At 39.5% G+C, this 19526-nt stretch overlaps 1 protein-coding gene across 2 annotated transcripts in view; it reads right to left on the bottom strand.

Annotated features, from left to right (window-relative positions):
- The window catches only part of LOC109437996 (contactin-associated protein-like 3), a 193858-nt gene that overhangs the window by 86049 nt on the left and 88283 nt on the right, over window positions 1-19526 (bottom strand). For both annotated transcript variants that reach the window (XM_019717553.3, XM_019717554.3), the window contains exons 4-7: window positions 17417-17564; window positions 2505-2708; window positions 1729-1913; window positions 533-676 (exon numbers count right to left, since the gene is read on the bottom strand). In XM_019717553.3, the coding sequence (XP_019573112.3) occupies window positions 533-676; window positions 1729-1913; window positions 2505-2708; window positions 17417-17564 (681 nt within the window). The remainder of the gene's footprint in view (window positions 1-532; window positions 677-1728; window positions 1914-2504; window positions 2709-17416; window positions 17565-19526) is intronic.

The following is a 19526-nucleotide window of genomic DNA, read 5'->3' as shown; positions in this document are numbered from 1 at the left end:
TGGCACAGCCATTCTCACGTGGAACTATACCTGAGAACTGGAAAGAGTTTCCACGAGGTATTGCTGTGTCAGAAAATCAACATGAAGAAAAGCTTATATAAAACAATCCCATTTTTGTAAATGATACCAAATGTGGAGGCATACAGATTCATAAATGTGTGTGCGTATGAGGCTACCAATCTATAGAAGATTTGGTTATTATGGACCAAACATAGAAGCAGAAATGCTAGCTTAGTAACACGAGGGCTTGGTGGGAGGACCTGCCATTCTGCGGGGAGAGAAGAGAAGAGAAAGATGGAAGAGAAAAGCAATCAAAATAAATACACAGGCTTCAAAAGTCTTTAGGTGATAGCACTTTAACATCTTTGTAAAATTATGCGTTTCCATACATATATAAAAATTAAATCAATCATGAACTAAAAAGTACATACAATGTGTACCTTCCCACTTTTAGAACAGATATTTCACAACTGAGTCAATCAAACAAATTGTAGCTCCCTTTTCTCTTCAACTCTCATTTAGACTTTCTTACCATGATGAGGATCTGTGGTTTGTGTTTCTTGGACAAGTCAATGATATCCACTCCGTTATAACAGAGATTTTCAAAGCAGCCATGAAAATTTTTATGTGGGAATGCCACTGATTTTCCATGTCCAGGAATCCCTCCAAAGCTGATCTTAGAAAGAAAAAAATGACATAAATAATGTTGTTTAATGATTTTCTGATCACCTGCTTAAAACATTTCTGATTAGCAAGTATAGTGATAATTATCGCAAATCTATCTGGCATTATTTTACATTATCATGTCCATTTCAAAGGAAGTTTGAGATGCAGATTTATCAACATTTTATTTACTATACTTAAATAAATAGTAAAATATCCTTCTTACAATTTGCTAGTCATATGGCTCTGTCATCTTTTTTGATTGGGAACATTACATCTTTATTTCCATAATAACTCTCCACTGTGAGACAATGTATCCTACTGCGATGATATCCTACTTTCTAAACCTTTTTAGCACCCAGAATTTAGGGTCCTGGCCTTTGTCATGACTCTGATAGGTTAGAATAATAAAGCAACTGATAATCTCATTCAAGATGAGGCTCACCAGCTGGTCTCCTCTGCTGAAGCCACTTACACCAAATGAATGCTGAAATCACGTGCTTTGCTCTGACAGATGTGCTGAGCAGGACTGGCAGAAAAATGCTGTATATGAGCGTAAGTTAGGTATATGTGAGCAACGTGCTGCAGGGATTGTTAGGCCTTTAAAATCCCCAAGAAATGGTATTTTGAGTTGTGTGCATTTGGCTCTATAAACTGATTACTTCTCCAAGTTATCCTAGATCACTAATTCTGTTTCGGATTGCCCTAAAACACAAAGAAATCTCCAAGGTAACTTCATAGACCAACATCAGACATAATGCAGAAGAGCTGTCCAAACAAATGCATTTTATAATGCTGCTGATTGTGTTGATAGCTCTTCATGTACAGATTTTCTGACTTTACTGACTACTTATCTCATGTGAAGATTAACATCTGTAAGGGATAAAACGTCTCAATAGTACGTGCATGTATGTCCCACAGTGTGATCATCACCCATGGTGAATATTTCACCAGATTTCTGAATTCCTAGGAAGCAGTATCTCTGTATGTAGCAGTATTTTCCCTAGAAGGTTATATTGCATTTAAATGATAAAACCTGTAACACATAAAAAGCAATTTTCACACCTCATAATCAAGATCCAAGTAGCTGGACTCTCCCTTTGCCTGGAAGCGATGAGTGTGCCTGTCCACAGTGAAGCTGACATGCGTGTTGAGGATTTCAATGAGGACATGGTGCCAATGCTGGTCATCCAGCAAGCTGCCCAGGGTGAGGGTCACGCTGGCGTCAGGGGAGGGCAGGTTAGCATTGCCTGAGGAGAGGGGAAAAGGAAATGACCACCCAGTTCAATGTCATGATTGCTCGTTCTCACACCAGTGCCACTTTCCTCACATCCTTTTATCCCAAGAACTGGTCAGCTGGTTTTATCTTAATCTGAAATACAATCTTCTTTAGATTGCAAGTAATTTCTTCTATCTTATTTTCTTTTATTATTGCTTCCCAATTTTTCATTTTCCTTAAAGATACTTTCTTCCCAGGACCTCATTAATAGTACTACCTCAAAAACTTACAATGATCCACCCTTGTCTTTAGGATGTTATCAGGTTATTTACTGAGAACCTCCTGCTGGTCTTATACAATAATCAGGCTATAAAACTTTTTACATAAAAGCACATTCAAGGCATATACATGCTGCTTTTAGCACAGCTCCACTGTAGGGGACCATGTTTCCGTTGGTTTACACCTATTGCTCCAGAGTAATTATTTACAGGGCCTCCGTTGTTATTCAAAAGTGTTCTGGTTTCAGGATAAATTAACTACTTAACTGTGAAAAAATTAAGTATACATAGAAACTTACATCTAAATAATCATATTTTAAAAAACATCTCCTTGTAGTTTTTACCTGAATTAAGTAATAAGATGAGTTTTCCTTTAACTAACTCCAGTGTGATGCGTTTGCCATTTTGTCCTTCTCTGTGGAGTAGAATCCCACCATTCTGCCTGGTTTTAAATTTCAAAGAAAAAACATCTTTTGTTGGACTCATGGTGTTCTGATTGAATATGTACAGCAAGGAACTTTTTCCATCAAAATTAACCATCTCAGATCCTACAGTGAAAGACATTAAAAGATTATCTAAGTATAATATATTAGCACACTGAAATGTGTAAGTCGACCCACACATACAAGTATGTGTACATAGTACAGCTCTGGTTTGTTTCACGGGGGGGGGGGGGGGAAGAACGCTACTGCTGATTTTCTCCTGACACTGGAAATTGATATACCTAAACTTCACTCTTTGCCTATTATGACATTGTCCCCAAAACGTATCATCTAGAAATATTTCTGTTGGGTAATTCCAATTGCTCCCATCTTTGTATTGGCCTATTCTCATCCTGTAAAAAAGGAAGATCAGGAGGGAAGGTTGAAGTCATTCTCCCCTGAATGAAGTCTCCATGCATATTTTATAATCATTCAACATTACTGACTTTTTTTGAAAGGTTAGAATGGGTCTCACACCCTGGTAAGAAGTAAAATATCAGTGTCACTCAAGGTAAATGACTTAATTGTTTGTGAACCAGTGGTTTTGACTTTTAACAATTCACATGAGCAGTCACTTTAGTGTGCTGTTGCCTGGTCATAAGACTCACATATACACACTAGATTTACTAAATACCACTTTAAACTCATAATAAAGGGTCTCTAGTAAACTGGAATGTATTTTTCTCAACACGTTGGCCCTGTGACAGCACAAAAGGGCACATCTGTTATGTGCTACTCCTTAAGAGATGGTAACAGTCATTCCACTGCAGCACGTCATCACCATGATGCTGCCATTTTGTCTCAACTTCTGACAGTGTCTGATTTTTCCAACTATCAAGGTCACTTGCGTTCAGTTTATATGAAAAAGCTGTATTTTATCATTAATGTAAAAAGAAGTAAGTCAAACCAACTGAAGACAGAACAAGAGATATGCAAAGGAATTCATATTGCCCAGAAAAATCTCCTATTTTTCTTTTTTTATTAAATTTATTGAGGTGACAATTGTTAGTAAAATTACATAGATTTCAGGTGTACAATTCTGTATTACATCATCTATAAATCCCATTGTGTGTTCATCACCCAGACTCAGTTCTCCTTCCATCACCATATATTCGATCCCCCTTACCCTCATCTCCCACCCCCCACCCCCCACCCCCCTTACCCTCTGGCAACCACTGAAAAGTGAAAAATCTCCTATTTTTCACTTTTCACAAGTAAAATGAAAATACATAATTGTCCCTTAAAAAATACATTTATGTAATAAATGAAGGTGCAAGAAAAAGCCAATAATGTCTGAAGCTGATGTCTTTTATTTACTTTATTTAATGACACAAAAGTTGTGGCTAATGTATACTTGGACCTGCATTTTATTCAGATTAACCAAAATATTTACAGTACACCTTTTATGTTCAAAACTCAAAAGAATTATCCATTTTATGTAGATAACTTTTGAAAGTTTGAAAGTTTGATTCACACGCATAGTGGAAAATACATAAGCACTGTATTATACCTAAACACATGTAAACTAAACAATTACTCTTCATTGCATAGTTAAATAAATGCAGCTGATAAAAATATTACTGTCAAATTCAAATGTCTTTAGAATATTAGATGACAACAAACTAATAAAAGCTTGATAATGAAGAATTTAAATGCTTTCGTATTTTCACAGTGTAGTTTGTCAGTTACTGAAAGGCAATGATAATAATTAAGGCATATTTTTGCAGCTTTCTATTAAGAATTTTTTTGTCCCGTAAATGATTTTGCCAGGATTATTTTAATCAAAGCACTTCTGTCCTCATTTTCCCTGTTGCCACTATTGTTGTGTAATAGTAATATTGATGCTCTGGACATCGGAACCTCCCGAAGGAGTGTCTGTTAAACACAGACTTGGGCCCCAATCCAGAGTTTCTGACTCAGCAGGTCTGGGGTGGAATCTGAAAATATACATTTCTAATGAGTTCTCTACTGATTTTGACCCTGCTGATCTGATGACCATATTTTGAGAACCAATGCTCTAAAGAGCTTAAATTACATTTCCTGGAACATTCCCCTCAGGCAAAATGGAGTAGTGAAAAATTTATTGGGTAATAGAAACACAAAAAAATGGCCTTAAAACTCTTTGTCCTAATGTTTTGACCTTCTCTCTAATGAGATCACTAACACTCATACCTAGAACAATTAACCACACGTTAATCATCAAATTATATCTTAGGACACAGATTCAACATGCATTTTGATAGATTTTTTTTTTTAAGACTATGAGTTCACTGAATTATAATATAGATAGGTAGCCAACTGAGTAAGACAAACTACTTAAAAATAATGTATTTTGCAGTAGTCTTCTTAGCAGTTTAACTAAAATCTTAAATGATAATAAACTTAAGCTCAATGTGGGGGTTAATAAAAGACAGATAAAACTCAGGAATTGTTTTTAGAAGTCTGGAATATTGGAGTGCTGCTTCTCTTCATCTGAAATTATCCATATCATTCTGCAGCCTGTTATGATATAGCCCCACAGGCTAATTTTTAAGGTTCCTCAAAAAACAAGCATAAAAAAAAAACAAGGACTAGGTGGCAGAGAGCACATGTACCCAAAAGACTGGAATACCTGTTGGCTGGCCCTTGAGAGAAAATGTGTGCTGGCCCCGCTCTGCAGTCACCAGCCATGGTTACTATGCCTGGTTCTATTGTTTAGTGGTGGCTGTGATAAGAACCAGCTCACAACCAGACATTTTGCAATCCTTCTTTGATTTAAAAAATCAAAACCCTTATTTTATATAGGAAACCACAAATTTGATCATTTCTGCTGACCTGCCTATTGCATAATTCAATATATTTCATTTGTGGCTATTCAATATATATTTTACAAGGTAAAATATAGGACAATAATTTGGGTCCTGGTTACATAGTTCTGTGTATAATACAAAAAATTGTTTTTTATATAAACGGTCTTCCATAGCTTCAAATTCTGTTTTGGCAAGGATTTTGCTTTGGCATAATAGTTTTGTTATTAAAAGACCATTTCCCCCCATCTCCTCCCCACTTGACCTAATTTCCTTTCATTCCACAAGTAAGCTCTATTTTCATTAGATACTGATGTAGCACCTACTATGCGTCACACACTGTGCTGGATGCTGGGACAGAACAGACAGGACAGACATGGGCTGGCCCTCTGGGAACTGATAGTACTCCCTCACTTTCTCAGTTCTACTATCATGAAAGAACGCATTGCACTAAGAGCATCCTAGAGTCTTATGTGGGTTGCTAAGGAAACTACAGTGACAAGGAAACAGCTTACAGCTAAGGATGGAAGAAGGAGGACATGGAAGAACTCTTCTCTGGTGAAAGTGTTTGGAAAGCAAGAATGCAATCCAGGTACCATACTAATCACATAATACACTTCACTTAAAATTTACAAATAGGCATCTGAAAGTGGTTGATCATGGTTCAAAAAATGGGCCACATTTTTAATGAAGAAACCCTCCAGTTAAACCCACATAATAAATAAGAATAGACATTATCACAACAGATGATTTAAAATGGGAATATTTAGACTGGAAACTCAATTATAGGCCTCGGCAAAGAGAATCCATTTTATAAAATGTCATTTACTTACAAATGTACACGTATCAACCTGAATATTTGAAAACAAATTGGCAAGTCAGTAAAAATAAAATAACAATAAAAACAACAAGAACAACAACAACAAAAATAAGCTCTAAATACTCAGACATGATTTGTAAAGGCAATGACTTTTCCGAAATGTAAAATTAAACAAAAATATCAAATTTGGGATGGAAAATGTTTACCTCAATAAGTCAGCAGCAGGAAGCTCTTCGAGTATGGATGGGGAGCCCAGGAAGCCCCCCACCAAGCAGCGGTTCCCCTGACCCTCATACCACTAATCATAGAATGACCTGGAGAAAGCAACCTTCAAGTCTTAACACTCACTAGTAATGCTAAGGGGACGTTGTGTCTGTCACTCCACTAATGTAAGGTTTCTGCTGTTGGACAATTGTAAGAGCACAGAAAAATTTATATGTCTACAATACAAATAATCCATTGTAATACTTATTTGAATGACAACACCAAAATAATGCATTAAATTACCACTTAGCAACACACTTAATTCTTACAAAAAGACTTCATGAACATATTTTTGTATGTAATTCAACTATTTAAACAATTGGGTTACTTGGAATAAAGGTTACTTATTATTCATTAATATAGGAAGCAATTGCTTCCCTTATTGTAAGAGTACAGAACCTACATTCCAAAAGAGTAGGAGGAAATGTAATACTTAGTTGAAAGTAGGAAATGTTTTTCAAATTTGATGTAATTTTAATTTATAATCAGTTTTATTAACTGAAGTTATATTTTGATGACTTAATCACTAACAGTATTAGTAAAGAAGGGCCCACACTTACTAGCCAATTAGGGAAAGGATCCATCTACCAGTAGTGAGACTACATTTGTGATGATATATTTACAGCCTCTGAACCTGGTCCCACAAACAGAGCTTTACAACATAGAGTGGTAGCTCAGAGAAAGGACTGTGGAGTTGTCTTGTGAGGGTTTGAATCTTGGTTCCATTGTGGAAAACCTGCTTAACCTCTCTGTGCCTCGGTTTCCTCATTGGTAAAGAATAAAGGAGTCTTTCCTGAGCAGCACTGATATGAGTATTAAACCACTTAATGTCTATACAGCGTGTACAGCAGTACCTGAAACATGGTAAGTCCTCAGTGGGTGTTGGTTACATTATTATTGGTAGAGCATTAGGCAAAGAAAAGGAGGTACAACAAGAATTGATCAAGCAAGAAAAGAGTGATGCCTAAGAGATGTGACACAACAAAGATGAGCCATGTGACTCCCTATCGCACTGCCAAGAGAGAGTTTCCAGGTCTCTGAGCAGAAAGGAGGAACTGAGGCAGAGCCCAGCAGACTCCCTGAGTAGAGGAGACAGAGTGACGAGGCTGGTAAAAACAAAGCATCTAGAGTCCATAGGCAGAGTACGAGAGGAGAACAGACAGCACCAGTGATCTGAACACACCCCTCTTGAGCATGTAACAAGGTTCATCATTGCACGCAAGTGAAGAAACTCATCAAAACTGGGAAAAGGACCATCTGAAAGGGTGAATAGGAAATAGTGCTAACATGCACATAGTGCCCGTTCTTATCATGCAGACTGGAAACCTCATAACTCACTGTCATTGGGCGGAGTTTTCAGAAGGGTCTTACCTTAGTAGTGGGAATAATTAGCCCCAGACTACACACTGCTGTGGTGTGGGCTAACAGATTTTAAAAGGATAAAATCCCTTCAACTCAATGTGTCCTTGAACAAAGCTCAAGCATATGAGAATGCAAAAATATCCAGCATCCAACAAACATAAAAATCAAAATGTCTGGCATCTAATCAGAATTTTTCAGGCACACAAAGAAGTTGGAAAGTGTAACCCATAATGAGGAGAAAAAGATCAATCACACATAACTGACATAGATATTATAATGAGCAAAGAAAGACATTAAGATAGTTTTTATAATTCTCATCCATATGTTCAAAAAGTCAATTAGATACTCAAAATATACTAAAAAAGTGAAAATTGCAATATCTAAAATGAAAAATACACTGCATGGAAGTGTATTAGTAGTCAGGTTAAAGACTGCAAAAGAGGGATTAGTGAACTTGAAGATATAGCAATAAAAATATTCTAAAATGAAACGAAGAGGAAAAGATAATCATTTAAGAAAACAAAAAGACATCAGTGACGTGTGTGACAAAACAAAATCAAACAACCTGATATGTGTTTTATCTGATGTATGTAATTGAGTCCCTTAAGGAGAAGGGAGAGGTGATTAGAAAAAACTATTTGAAAAACCAATGACTAAAACTTTCCAAACCTGATGACAACTATAAACCTACCATTTCAAATAGCCCAGTGAACTCCAAACAGAAGAAAACACAATCAAGGCAGATCAGATTCAAATTCCTCAAAATCCTAAAAGCAGCTACATAAAAAAAGGACATGATACCCTCAGAGAAACATATACAGATGGCTGCAGATTTCTCACTGGAAAGGATGCAAGTTGTAAAACAGCAAAACAACATCTTGAAAGTATTGAATGAAAAAACGTCACTCTAGAATTCTATACTGAGTGAAAATAACTTTCAAAAATGAAGGTGAAATAACATTTTTCAGACATACAAGTACAAAAACTGAATTTCTCATCAGCAGATCCTTACTACTACAAGAAATGTTAAAGGAAGTCTCTGTGGCAGAAGAAAACTGATACATGGAAATCAAGATCAAAAAAATGATACATGGATCAAGACAAAGGAATGAAGAACATCAGAATTGACATGGAGACTATATATATATTTTAACAAATATCTTGAGCCAGAGATTACTTCAGTCTCACCACTTGCACCTCCAGCCCATGGCACTGCACATCTACCAGGGCTGGGAAGCAGAGCACACTAAACATTCCATCCAAAAGGTGCTGTTAACAGTAGCTGTCTCAGTGAGAGGCAGCAAGGGAAGGCCAGCGTCAAAGCCAGCCTGAGATTTCAATACTAGTTAGGGCAAAGTACTGACAGGCCAACCAGCTAGCCACTCTACAGGGAGGACCCAAATTCAGAAGAGCAATCGGAGGATGCGTCTCTGGGGAAGAGACATTGAAGCACAGACCTGAATGATGGGATGTAGACAGACAGGTGAAAAAATTGGGAAGAAACACTTCAAACCAGGTAAAATACTTGTGCAGAGGAGAAGAGACTTTCTTCGTGACTCTAGGTTTGCATTATGTGGGTGAGCTGAGCTAAGAGAAAATTAAAATAATTTAGGGTATGATTTGGAGACAGCATATGCAATATTTGGTATTCACTGGACGTGTAGGGACACAGATGTGCCAAGGGTGACACCCATGTTTCTAGTGTAAGTTCCTGGTGAATGACAGAATTGTTAACCCAAGAATACTGGAGGAAGAGTAGGGCTAGGGGTGGTCAGGTAAGCCAGGCTAGGAAAGCAATTTAGAAATCATTAAGTTTTGTATACTCGTGAGTGAATAATGTTACTGATAACATATCACTTCTGTTTTATTTATAATTGGTCCTACTGTCCAACTCTGAGGTTTTTCAGACATCACAGGTCATTTCAAGCTTCAAATTCTGGTAACAAATTATAACATTTAAAAATAACATTTTAAATGCCTAGAAGTTATTTTTATACCTTTAAATTAATTTAATTATTATAATATAATCCAACTTTGTTTGTTCTGCTGTACTTTATTAGTTGTATATTAATATGTCTTTCAATATTTACCTTCAGCAAAAGCCTTACTTAGATGCAATAGCTTGTTTATAACTTTAATTTGGGAGGTGATTAAAAATAAATCAGCAATTATGTAATAACTGCAATAGAAATCAAATAAATTAAAATAGCATTAAATAAAGGCAGGCTTATTACATCAACTAATATAAGAGGCTCTCCTGTTTCACATGATTTTAGAGTTAACATTATTTTAACTTTAATATTATTAAATATTAAAGATAAAAATATCAGATAAAAACCATAAGGCTAAATTTAGAGAAATTTATCATTTTTTATCTTTCAATCAACAGCTATCTTCTATTTATACTTTGACATAAATTGACAATCAGAAACCCACTCCCAAATTCAGCTGGGCTGCAGACAAGAGAAATTTCTCCCCACCTGCACCAGCTCCTCAGCGTGTGGGGCAAACATTGGACCTCAGTCCTTACTCAGCATGGTGCCGTGACAGGAGAAAAGTCCCATAAACTTGTTTGGAATTAAAAGAATACCTTTTCTAATGTAGTTGGACTATTTTCTGCTTTTCATAACTGGACCTGATAACAGATCAGCATTCTCTCATATGACCAAAGACTATTATTGATTAACTTCCAGGTTTTTTCCTCATCAAGGTGACTACTTCCACCTTCATTCCATGTTCTTCTATTAATGCATTTTGTAAACAGAAACCTACTTAGAGTAGGACCAGTACTGAACAGAAGGACGTTGTATATGTAGACTCTTCTCTTAATATTTTCCTTAAATGTTTCAAAATACACATTCTTTATTCTTATAAAATGCAACAGCATGTTTATAAATACCGACACATGTTGAGACCATTAAATAAAACCTATATATTTTTTCATTCCAACAGTCAATATATTTTATTAAATAAGCAACATTTTAAAACAACCAATTACATGCTCTTTTCCCTTCTCTTTCCTTCTTACCCATTTTATTTTCAATGCCCGATTTGACACAGGGCTGGAGTGTCACATAGATAACTGGCAGACCCCTCCATGGGTGCTCAGCTTTCTGTGCCCACTTATTCCATGTGCCTTCCTTCCTTCCCTTCTCTCCCTTCCTCCCTCCCTCCTTTCCTTGTTTTCTTCCCGCTCTTATTCAAAAAACAAACACATTAATAAAGATAACATTAGGGATTCTGGTCAAGATGGCAAAGTAGGCAAATACTATGCTCACCTTCTCTGATGACCACATCAAAATTACAACTAAACTACAAGAAACAAACAAACAAACAAACAATCATTGAGAATCACCTGAAGTCTAGCTGAACTGACACCCTACAACTACGGACATACAGAAGAAGCCACCTCAAGACTGGTAGGAGGGGTAGAGACACGGAACCTGCTGGTCCCACACCCATGTTTGACCATTAAAAATCAGGAGGGATAGCTAGGCTGCAGAGGTCTCCCCCAAAGAAGCAAAGGGTCCCAGCGCCACATGAGGCCCAGAGTTTCAGTACCAGGGAGAGAAGTCCCCATAATTTCTGGTTGTGGAAACCAACAGAAATTGTGGCTCAGTGAGATGTAGAGTGTCTAGAGTCCCAGGCACTCTTCTTACAGGGACCATGCATGGACTTCCTCACTGACAGAATCACTAGCTCTGAGCTCCAGTGTTGGGGCAGCAGCTGGAGAACTGACAGGGACATACTGGGTGGGGGGGAGAGAAACAGAGTTATCTGGCTTCATGACAAGGGCTAGAGGGGCAGCTTTCTCCTGGATGGAGGAGCTGGCAGAAGCCACTGTTTCTTTGTTGAGCCCTCCTCCTTCCCAGCATGCAGATGCATTTGGCTGCCATATCTGAGTCTCTATCAAGTCGGCTGTCACCATTTGTTGGACACATCCTGCTGATTCTGAGACCCTGCCCCACCCAACTTTCAGGCCCACCCAGGCAGCTTCCAGTGGCTTTTTCATACAAACGCCTGCATTGGCTCAAGCTGCACTTTCCTACGATCTCTCAGAAGTTCTCAGAACCCAGACAAGCATCATCTGGCTTGAGTGTGGCCTGTACCTGTGGCTAAGCAGCCTAAGCCCAGCACTAGTGGCAGCCATCCTTGGTTCGTGGTTGGGCCTCTCAAGGTAATTCCAAGCATAGCACGGGTGGCAGCCATCTGCAGATTGCTTTGTGGCTCCTGCCAGGTGGCCCTGCAGGGAAATGGGCTGAAGTTGACTTTCAGTGGGTCCCCTCCCAGGTGGTCTTGGGGCTGGCCCACCCATGGCCAGCTTTGAAAGGAGCTGGAGAATCACTCAGCCACCTCCAAGGATGACACACCCAAGGAGCGGACTGGGCAGGCACCAGAGCCCTGCTGAGGCAGATCCTGCTCTCTACGGTCAGCCCCTGTACTACAGCTCCTCCACTGTAGTCACGGCCAGTCCTCGCAATCAGTGAGCTCAAGGGTCATCCCCCCATTAATGTGCAAACAGCAACCAAGGCTCAACTACAGCAGCAGGGCATACAAAATCCACACAAGGGACACACCTGGAGTGTGTGGCTCAAGGGACCAGGAAGACTGCACTGAGCCCCACAGCACACCTACTACATAAGGCCACTCTACTAAGACCAGGAGACATAGCAGCCCTACCTAATACATAGAAACAAAAACAGGGAGGCAGCCAAAATGGAGAGACAATGAAACATGTCCCAAATAAAAGAATAGAACAAAGCTCCATAAAAGAACTAAACAAAATGGAGACAAGCAATCTACCAGATGTAGAGTTACAAATACTGGTTATAAGGATGCTCAGTGATCTCAGGGAGAACGTCAACAAAGAGATAGGAAACATAAAAATGGAGATAGAAAACATAGAAAAGAACCAGTCAGAAATCAAGAATACAATAACGGAAATGAAGAATACATTAGAGGGAATCAACAGTAGATGAGATGAAGCAGAGGATCAAATCAGTATTTTAGAAGATATGGCAGCAGTAAACACCATATCTGGTATGATATGAAATGGTAACTATCAGAACAGCAAAAAGAATACAAAAAAATGAGGAGAGTTTAAAGGGTCTCTGGGACAACATCAAGCATAGCAACAGTCGCATCATAAGGGTACCAGAAGGAGAAGAGAGAGAGCAAGAAATTGAAAAACCTATTTGAAGAAATAATGATGGAAAACTTCCCTAACCTGGAGAAGGAAATAGATATGCAAGCCCAGGAAGCACAGAGAGTCCCACATAAGATGAACCCAAAGAGGCCCACACCAAGACACATCATAATTAAAATGCCAAAGCTTAAAGATAAAGAAGGATCATAAAGCAGCAAGAGACAAACAGTTAGTTACCTATAAGGTAGCTGCCATAAGACTCTCAGCTAACTTCTCAAGAGGCACTTTGCTGGCCAGAAGGGATTGGCAAGAAATATTCAAAGTGATGAAAAGCAAGGACCTAAAACTAATATTACTCTATCCAGCAAAGCTATCATTTAGAATCAAAGGACATATAAAGAGCTTCCCAAACAAGAAAAAGCTAAAGGAGTTCATCACCACCAAACCAGAATTACAAGGAATCTTGGAGAGATTTCTTTAAGATGGAAAAAAAATAAACAAACATATGAATAATAAAATGGCAATAACTATACATCTATCAATAATTACTTTCAATGTAATGGATTAAATGATCCAGTCAAAAGCCAGGGGGGCTGAATGGATAAGAAAACATGATGCTTACATATGATGCCTACAGGAGACTTACTTTAGATCAAAAGACACACACAGACTGAAAGTAAAGGGATGGAAAAAAATATTTCATGAAAATGGAAATAAAACAACAAACAAAAAGCTGGGGCAGCAGTACTTATACCAGACAAAACAGACTTTAAAATAAAGACTATAAGAAGGGACAAAGAAGGACCCAGTAACCCTACTTCTGGGTATTCATCCAAACAAACCCAAAACACTACTTCAAGGGGATGTGCTCATCTATATGTTCATTGCAGCATTATTTACAATGGCCAGGATATGAAGGCAACCGGGGTGTCCCTGAATGGATGAATGGATAAAGAGGTGGTACATATGTACAATGGAATATGACTCAGCCATAAAAAAGAAGGAAATCTTGCCATGGACCTAGATGGTATTGTGCTTAGTGTAGTAAGTCAGACAGTGAAAAACAAATGTCATATGATTTCACTTATATGTGGAATCTAGAGAATAGGATAAATGAACAATGAAACAGAAACAAACTCATAGATACAGAGAACATTTTGATGGTTGCCAGATTGGAGGGGGGTAGGGGGTAAGTGAAAAGAAGGAAGGGATTAAGAAGTACAAATTGGTTGTTACGTAGCAGTCATGGGGATGTAGGGTATAGCATAAGTAATATCGTCAGTAATATTGTAATCACTATGTATGGTGTCAGGTGGGTGACAGATGGCAGGGGGTTGGGGGCAGGATGAAGAAAGTAAAGGGATTAAGAAATACAAACAGGTAGTTACAAAATAGTCATGGAGATGTAAAGTATAGGGAATATAATCAATAATATGGTAATAACTATGTATAATGCCAGGTTGGTACTGTTGAATAACTATGATGTACACCTGAAACTAATGTAATATTGTATATTAGGTATATTTTAATAAAAATCTTAAAAAATAAATAACATTTTTACAAAAAGATAAAACTGCATTACAATTGCACGGCTAGTACAGTATAATATGATGGGAATAGTACAAGCTGTCAAGGGAGCACTGAGAATATCACTGAACATGAACATGAGGAGTAAAAGTAGATGACAAAAAGGAAAGGTCAGAAGAGACTCAAAAGGTGTACAACCATCTCCTCACAGAAACAAACATCTGGGGAGAGTGTCGGGTGCCTGAGGCCTCAGAGACCTGCCTCAAGGATGTCAGTTTGCAATGGATCAGGCAGTATGTATTATAAATGTTACTGAAAAGTTGAGAAAGTGGAAGAAAACCCCAAGAGAGACCTTTGTAGAGTGAAATACAAGGCCTAGAACAACTCTGTAGGGAATGCCGACATTGGACGGAAGGGGCAAGGGAAAGTGGAGAAGAGCAGGGCCACAGAGGGCCTCCTGGGGGACACTTTGCCTCAGTGTGCAGGTCAGAGGGACCTTAAGAAGACCCCAACACAGTTCACCCCCATACATTAGAAATGGAGAAAGGGCCTTTCAAGTAGAAAAATGGATATGCCAAGCCAGGAAGCTATGAAAATGCACAGTGTTCAAAGGAAGAATGACTATCACTGTAAATGAGTATAAAGAAATGAAACTGAAAAGAGGTTGAGTCTAAGAGACATTATATGCCATGATGCTTATAGTTTGGACATTTTCTCAATATCAACAGAACGGTGGAAATACAAATGAAAAAAAAAAGTAATTATCACTTTTGGTTTTAAACCATATCATTAAATTACTGTCAAAAATAAAAATGCAAAGCTCTGTGCTTGAACAATGATTCTTATTAATAATAAAAATGAAAACAATCAGAGGCACTGTTATTAAGGAATATACTTTGTGCTGTTTTACAAGTAGTGGTGATTATTGTCTGTCTGCATTCTTACGCTAGATCTCCTGGTGCACAACAGCTCACGTTTGCTGAAGGTGAGACGCACACTGGTTCCCTGACAGCTGCATAGCAACTGGTCCTTCTGTGGACCAGACATGCAGCTTTGATCTTCCTGGTACTGACCTGTAACCCAAGGAACTGGTGAAATACCTCCTCAGGAAGAACGTCAAGCTAATGGCAAATCCCCATCAATGAGCGTGTTCGGCTTTGAAGTCGGCAAACCTGAAGTTGTTTCCAGAGTAATGGGAGAAGGAGAAGCTAATTTCCTGGGATCAAAGAGCAACTCCAAGTATCAGGCATCCTAGCTGTGGCATCAGTGAGCACATTCATGGGTCCCAGAAACAACAGGAGAGAAGGAGGTGACCAATGGAAAGGGGATAAAGGTTGATGGGAATGAAACACCATATATGCTAAGTGTTCCATGGAAATATAAACCCTAGAAAGCAGAGGCAGGATTAGGAACAAAAGTGGCATGGCTCGTATCATTGGGAGGGGGTGACAGAAGCTAGAAAGGCCCTGGGGTGTGGGATGGCACTGCTTCAGTGAGCCTCACCTTCAGAACCACTCACTGTCTGTGGGGTTAGTAAAGTGCACATGGTATCATTGCTCGTCAACCACTCACCGCACCCCACAGTGCCCACACCCCCCACATCTGCACTAACAGAGCCCTACGACCCTGCTCCCACAATTTATGTAGGCTGTCTCCTCCTATAAGCCCCCTCCCTACTTCCTTTCTCACAACCTATGTCCTTCAGTTTGAAATCTGACTGCTAGAGAGGTTCTTTTTCCAACCTAACTGACTGACCACTCTACTCCCCAAGCCCCATTTTCATGTTACAATATTTTACATTTGTTCTGCACAGTTTTATAACTTCCCATAAAACCTTGACCACAAAAATGAATAATTTTAGAAGCATCCCTGCACCCAAGACCTAACACAGCTTTCTGCAAATAGCAAGTGTTCAATAAATTCTTATATGACAAGTGATGGAATAAAGACATGAATGCCTGTATACTAGTTATGAGAACCAAATTTAGAAAAAAGACAGATTCATTTTTATATCTTAGATCCAAGAGGTAACAGCTCCAGCAAACATATCAATTTCTCTAAGTTTCAGTTTCTTCCTCCTGCGAAGCAATGGTTGCTATTATACCAAGTTCACTTGGCTAGTTTGGAAGTTGAATGAGAAAATGTTCATAGGAGATAAAACCTGACACACTAAATATTCTGTATATGGTAGACTTTATTACACTTCTCTGCAAAGCTCATGCTCTGACCAGATACAGAGTAAGGTGTGACCAAACGCCCAGCCTCGTAAGACGTTCCCACCCAACTTACTGTTTAGGGTATTCTCCAGTTTTCTAGAAGAATATTTTTTAAATTAAGTTTTCATTTTGTGCTAATTTGTGAGATACCAATACATTCTGGATCTTCTAAACGATGCCTGTAGAGTTGGTCCACCCATGTACTTCATTGAATGTGTCTATGCCTGTGTTTGTGTTCACACTGGCTGCCAGTTTTACTACTTTTATCATTGTTGGAGAAAAGAGGAAAGACACGATATTCACAAGAAGGTTGCCTGGGGATGTAAGTAGAGAAAAGTGGAGTGAGAAGAGAGTCACTGTGGGGTACAGGGAACGTGCGAGTACTGCAGCCACCTTGAGGGTCACCTCAGTGTCAGGAACAGCACCATCAGTCACAGAAATTACTGTGTTGATTCAAACTCCACTCATTTGATGAGGTGCCTACTATAAGGCACACTGCTAACTCTATGATGTTATCAAGGCATTCCAATAAAAACCCAGTTCTATGTACTCAGATATATAAAAGGCTGAACGACTCAAGTTCAGCTTCCACTTTGGAGTTCAGAGCACGTCATGGGGCCGTGGATGTCAGTCGGGGAGCAAACACCACTTACTGTATGCACATCCGTACACCTCGACCCGCATTCCAATCCTGCCCTTAGGATTCCAGCCTAAGGGGAGGAAGCGCAGGAACCGGGCTTCGAAGGGAGGCTGGAGTCTGTAGTGGACCACACTATCTGCGTTTGTGTTTCCTGGAAAACCCTGAGAGAAAGCAAAGAAAGGGATCAATGTGTCTGCAGAACACCCTCTTCGTGTTGTCGCCTCCAATGCCAACAGACAACGCATGCTTCACTCTGTTAATATGCAAAAGGCTGCCAGCTTTAAGAAACTGCAGATGTTTCAGAGGGATGTCACAGCCTCTCCTTTGCTCTGGATTAGTCACCATTGTCTAAGTTTTCCTTATTGCAAGGCAGTTTAAATTTCTTCAGCACCATTCGACAGACTACAAACCTGCTCCCCTCAAAGGCCTGCTTTTACAAAGTGGTTACCCTCTAAACCCTTGCCCTAATCTCCAAGAGGTCAAGACACCCCAGTGCAACTTCCCAGCCAGGGCAACAAAGTATGACAGTAACTTCCAGGATGTGTGAAAGGAAACCTAGACCCTACCATTTGAGAGCTAGAAGGGACCTGAGAAGTGCCCTGGTACTAACCCCTTAACTTATAAATACAAAACCAGCATCTAGGCAGGGAACAGTTGTCTGCAGGTAGAACAGCTATTACCTAGCACAGCCAGGACTAGGGCCCTGGGCTGTCAATCCCAATGTTCTCTGTGTGCTGTTGGTCTGCCCCAAGTCATCAGCATTGAGGGAGGGCCTGGAGGAAACACACCAACAGCGCCTGTCACAGGACAAAGACGTGTGCTTTTTCAGTCACGGGCATCTGGCTTCACGCCAGGAGAGGCAGCATGAGAGCACGTTGTTAGAAGGGACTCCTGTCTCTGGGTGTTCTTTGTAATGTAAGTGTCAGCGTGCAGGGAAACCAAACGTGAGGGTGGTGTATCTCTATACACACGTAAGGATTATAGACATGTTACTGATGATGAAGGGTTTTTTTTTATGACTTTTTTTTTTATTATTAAATTTATTGGGGTGACAATTATTAGTAAAATTACATAGATTTCAGGTGTACAATTCTGTATTACATCATCTATAAATCCCATTGTGTGTTCATCACCCAGAGTCAGTTCTCCTTCCATCAGAATTTTTTTTAAATGGTAAGAATTACATATACATGAGAAAACTTACAAAACACAGCACAAAGTCCAGTACACAGGGAGAGCAGCCTGTCCACACCACCCTAGCAAATCTCCCTTACAGTGTTTACTAACACGCTCTGCACTTTCACATGTAACAACAATATGTGGATGGGATTCGGGTGAAATAATTGTAAAACAAGACACAACAAAACTTAGCTGCTGAAAGACTTTTTTAAAGGGTTGATGGGCCATTGCTAGCCAGAAAAGGACCAGGTCCTGGGGACTGCAGTCGGAACCAGCAGCAGTGCTCTGTGGAAAAGGCAACATGTCCGGCATCCTGGAGCTGACAGGCTCTTTTACACATCACGTGGCCAGAAGAACGATGTAAGTGGTTCTAAAAGAATTTACATTGGCTACAATAAAGGCAGCTGGAAAAGATGGGGCGAGAAAGTTCTGGGAGAGGTGCAGAGTCCTTAAGGAAGTGGTATTTGCTGCTTCTGGATGGGCTGTGGGCAACAGTCTGGAAAGTTCATGTGTAAGCAGAATGCAGAGGCTCCTGGGGGTCATTGGAGCCGGCTATTCTCTTTAGATAATCTAGGAAATAGCCACCTGGAAGTTAATTCAAAGCTTCAACAGTGCTCAGGAATGTAAGCAGACTTTTGTTTGGCCCTGCAGTTGTTAACTCATTAACCCCTTCTTGTGTCTTCCTTCCATCCTCTGCTTGATATACTTCAATTTAGGACCTGTCAGAATTTTCTTCTTGCCACAATTTTGGTTACCCTCATGAGCAAATCCACTCATCCCTCACCCCTACTGCCTTGCTTCCCCTGTAAACACGAACACCTGTTGGAAAATCGCCACCACTCACGTGTAAATAAGTCCTCTTGTGGCTGTCTCCAAATCCTCCAAACGTTGGGCTTCTCTCTCCCGCCACCTCAGCAGAAACCTGCTGGAGCCCGAGAAAGTCC

This window comes from Rhinolophus sinicus, chromosome 16 (genome assembly GCF_057876585.1).
Source record: "Rhinolophus sinicus isolate RSI-liver-muscle chromosome 16, RSI-T2T, whole genome shotgun sequence".
Lineage (NCBI taxonomy): Eukaryota > Metazoa > Chordata > Mammalia > Chiroptera > Rhinolophidae > Rhinolophus > Rhinolophus sinicus.
The sequence above is the reverse complement of the archived record's forward strand: the minus strand, read 5'-3'. Positions and strand labels throughout refer to the sequence as shown.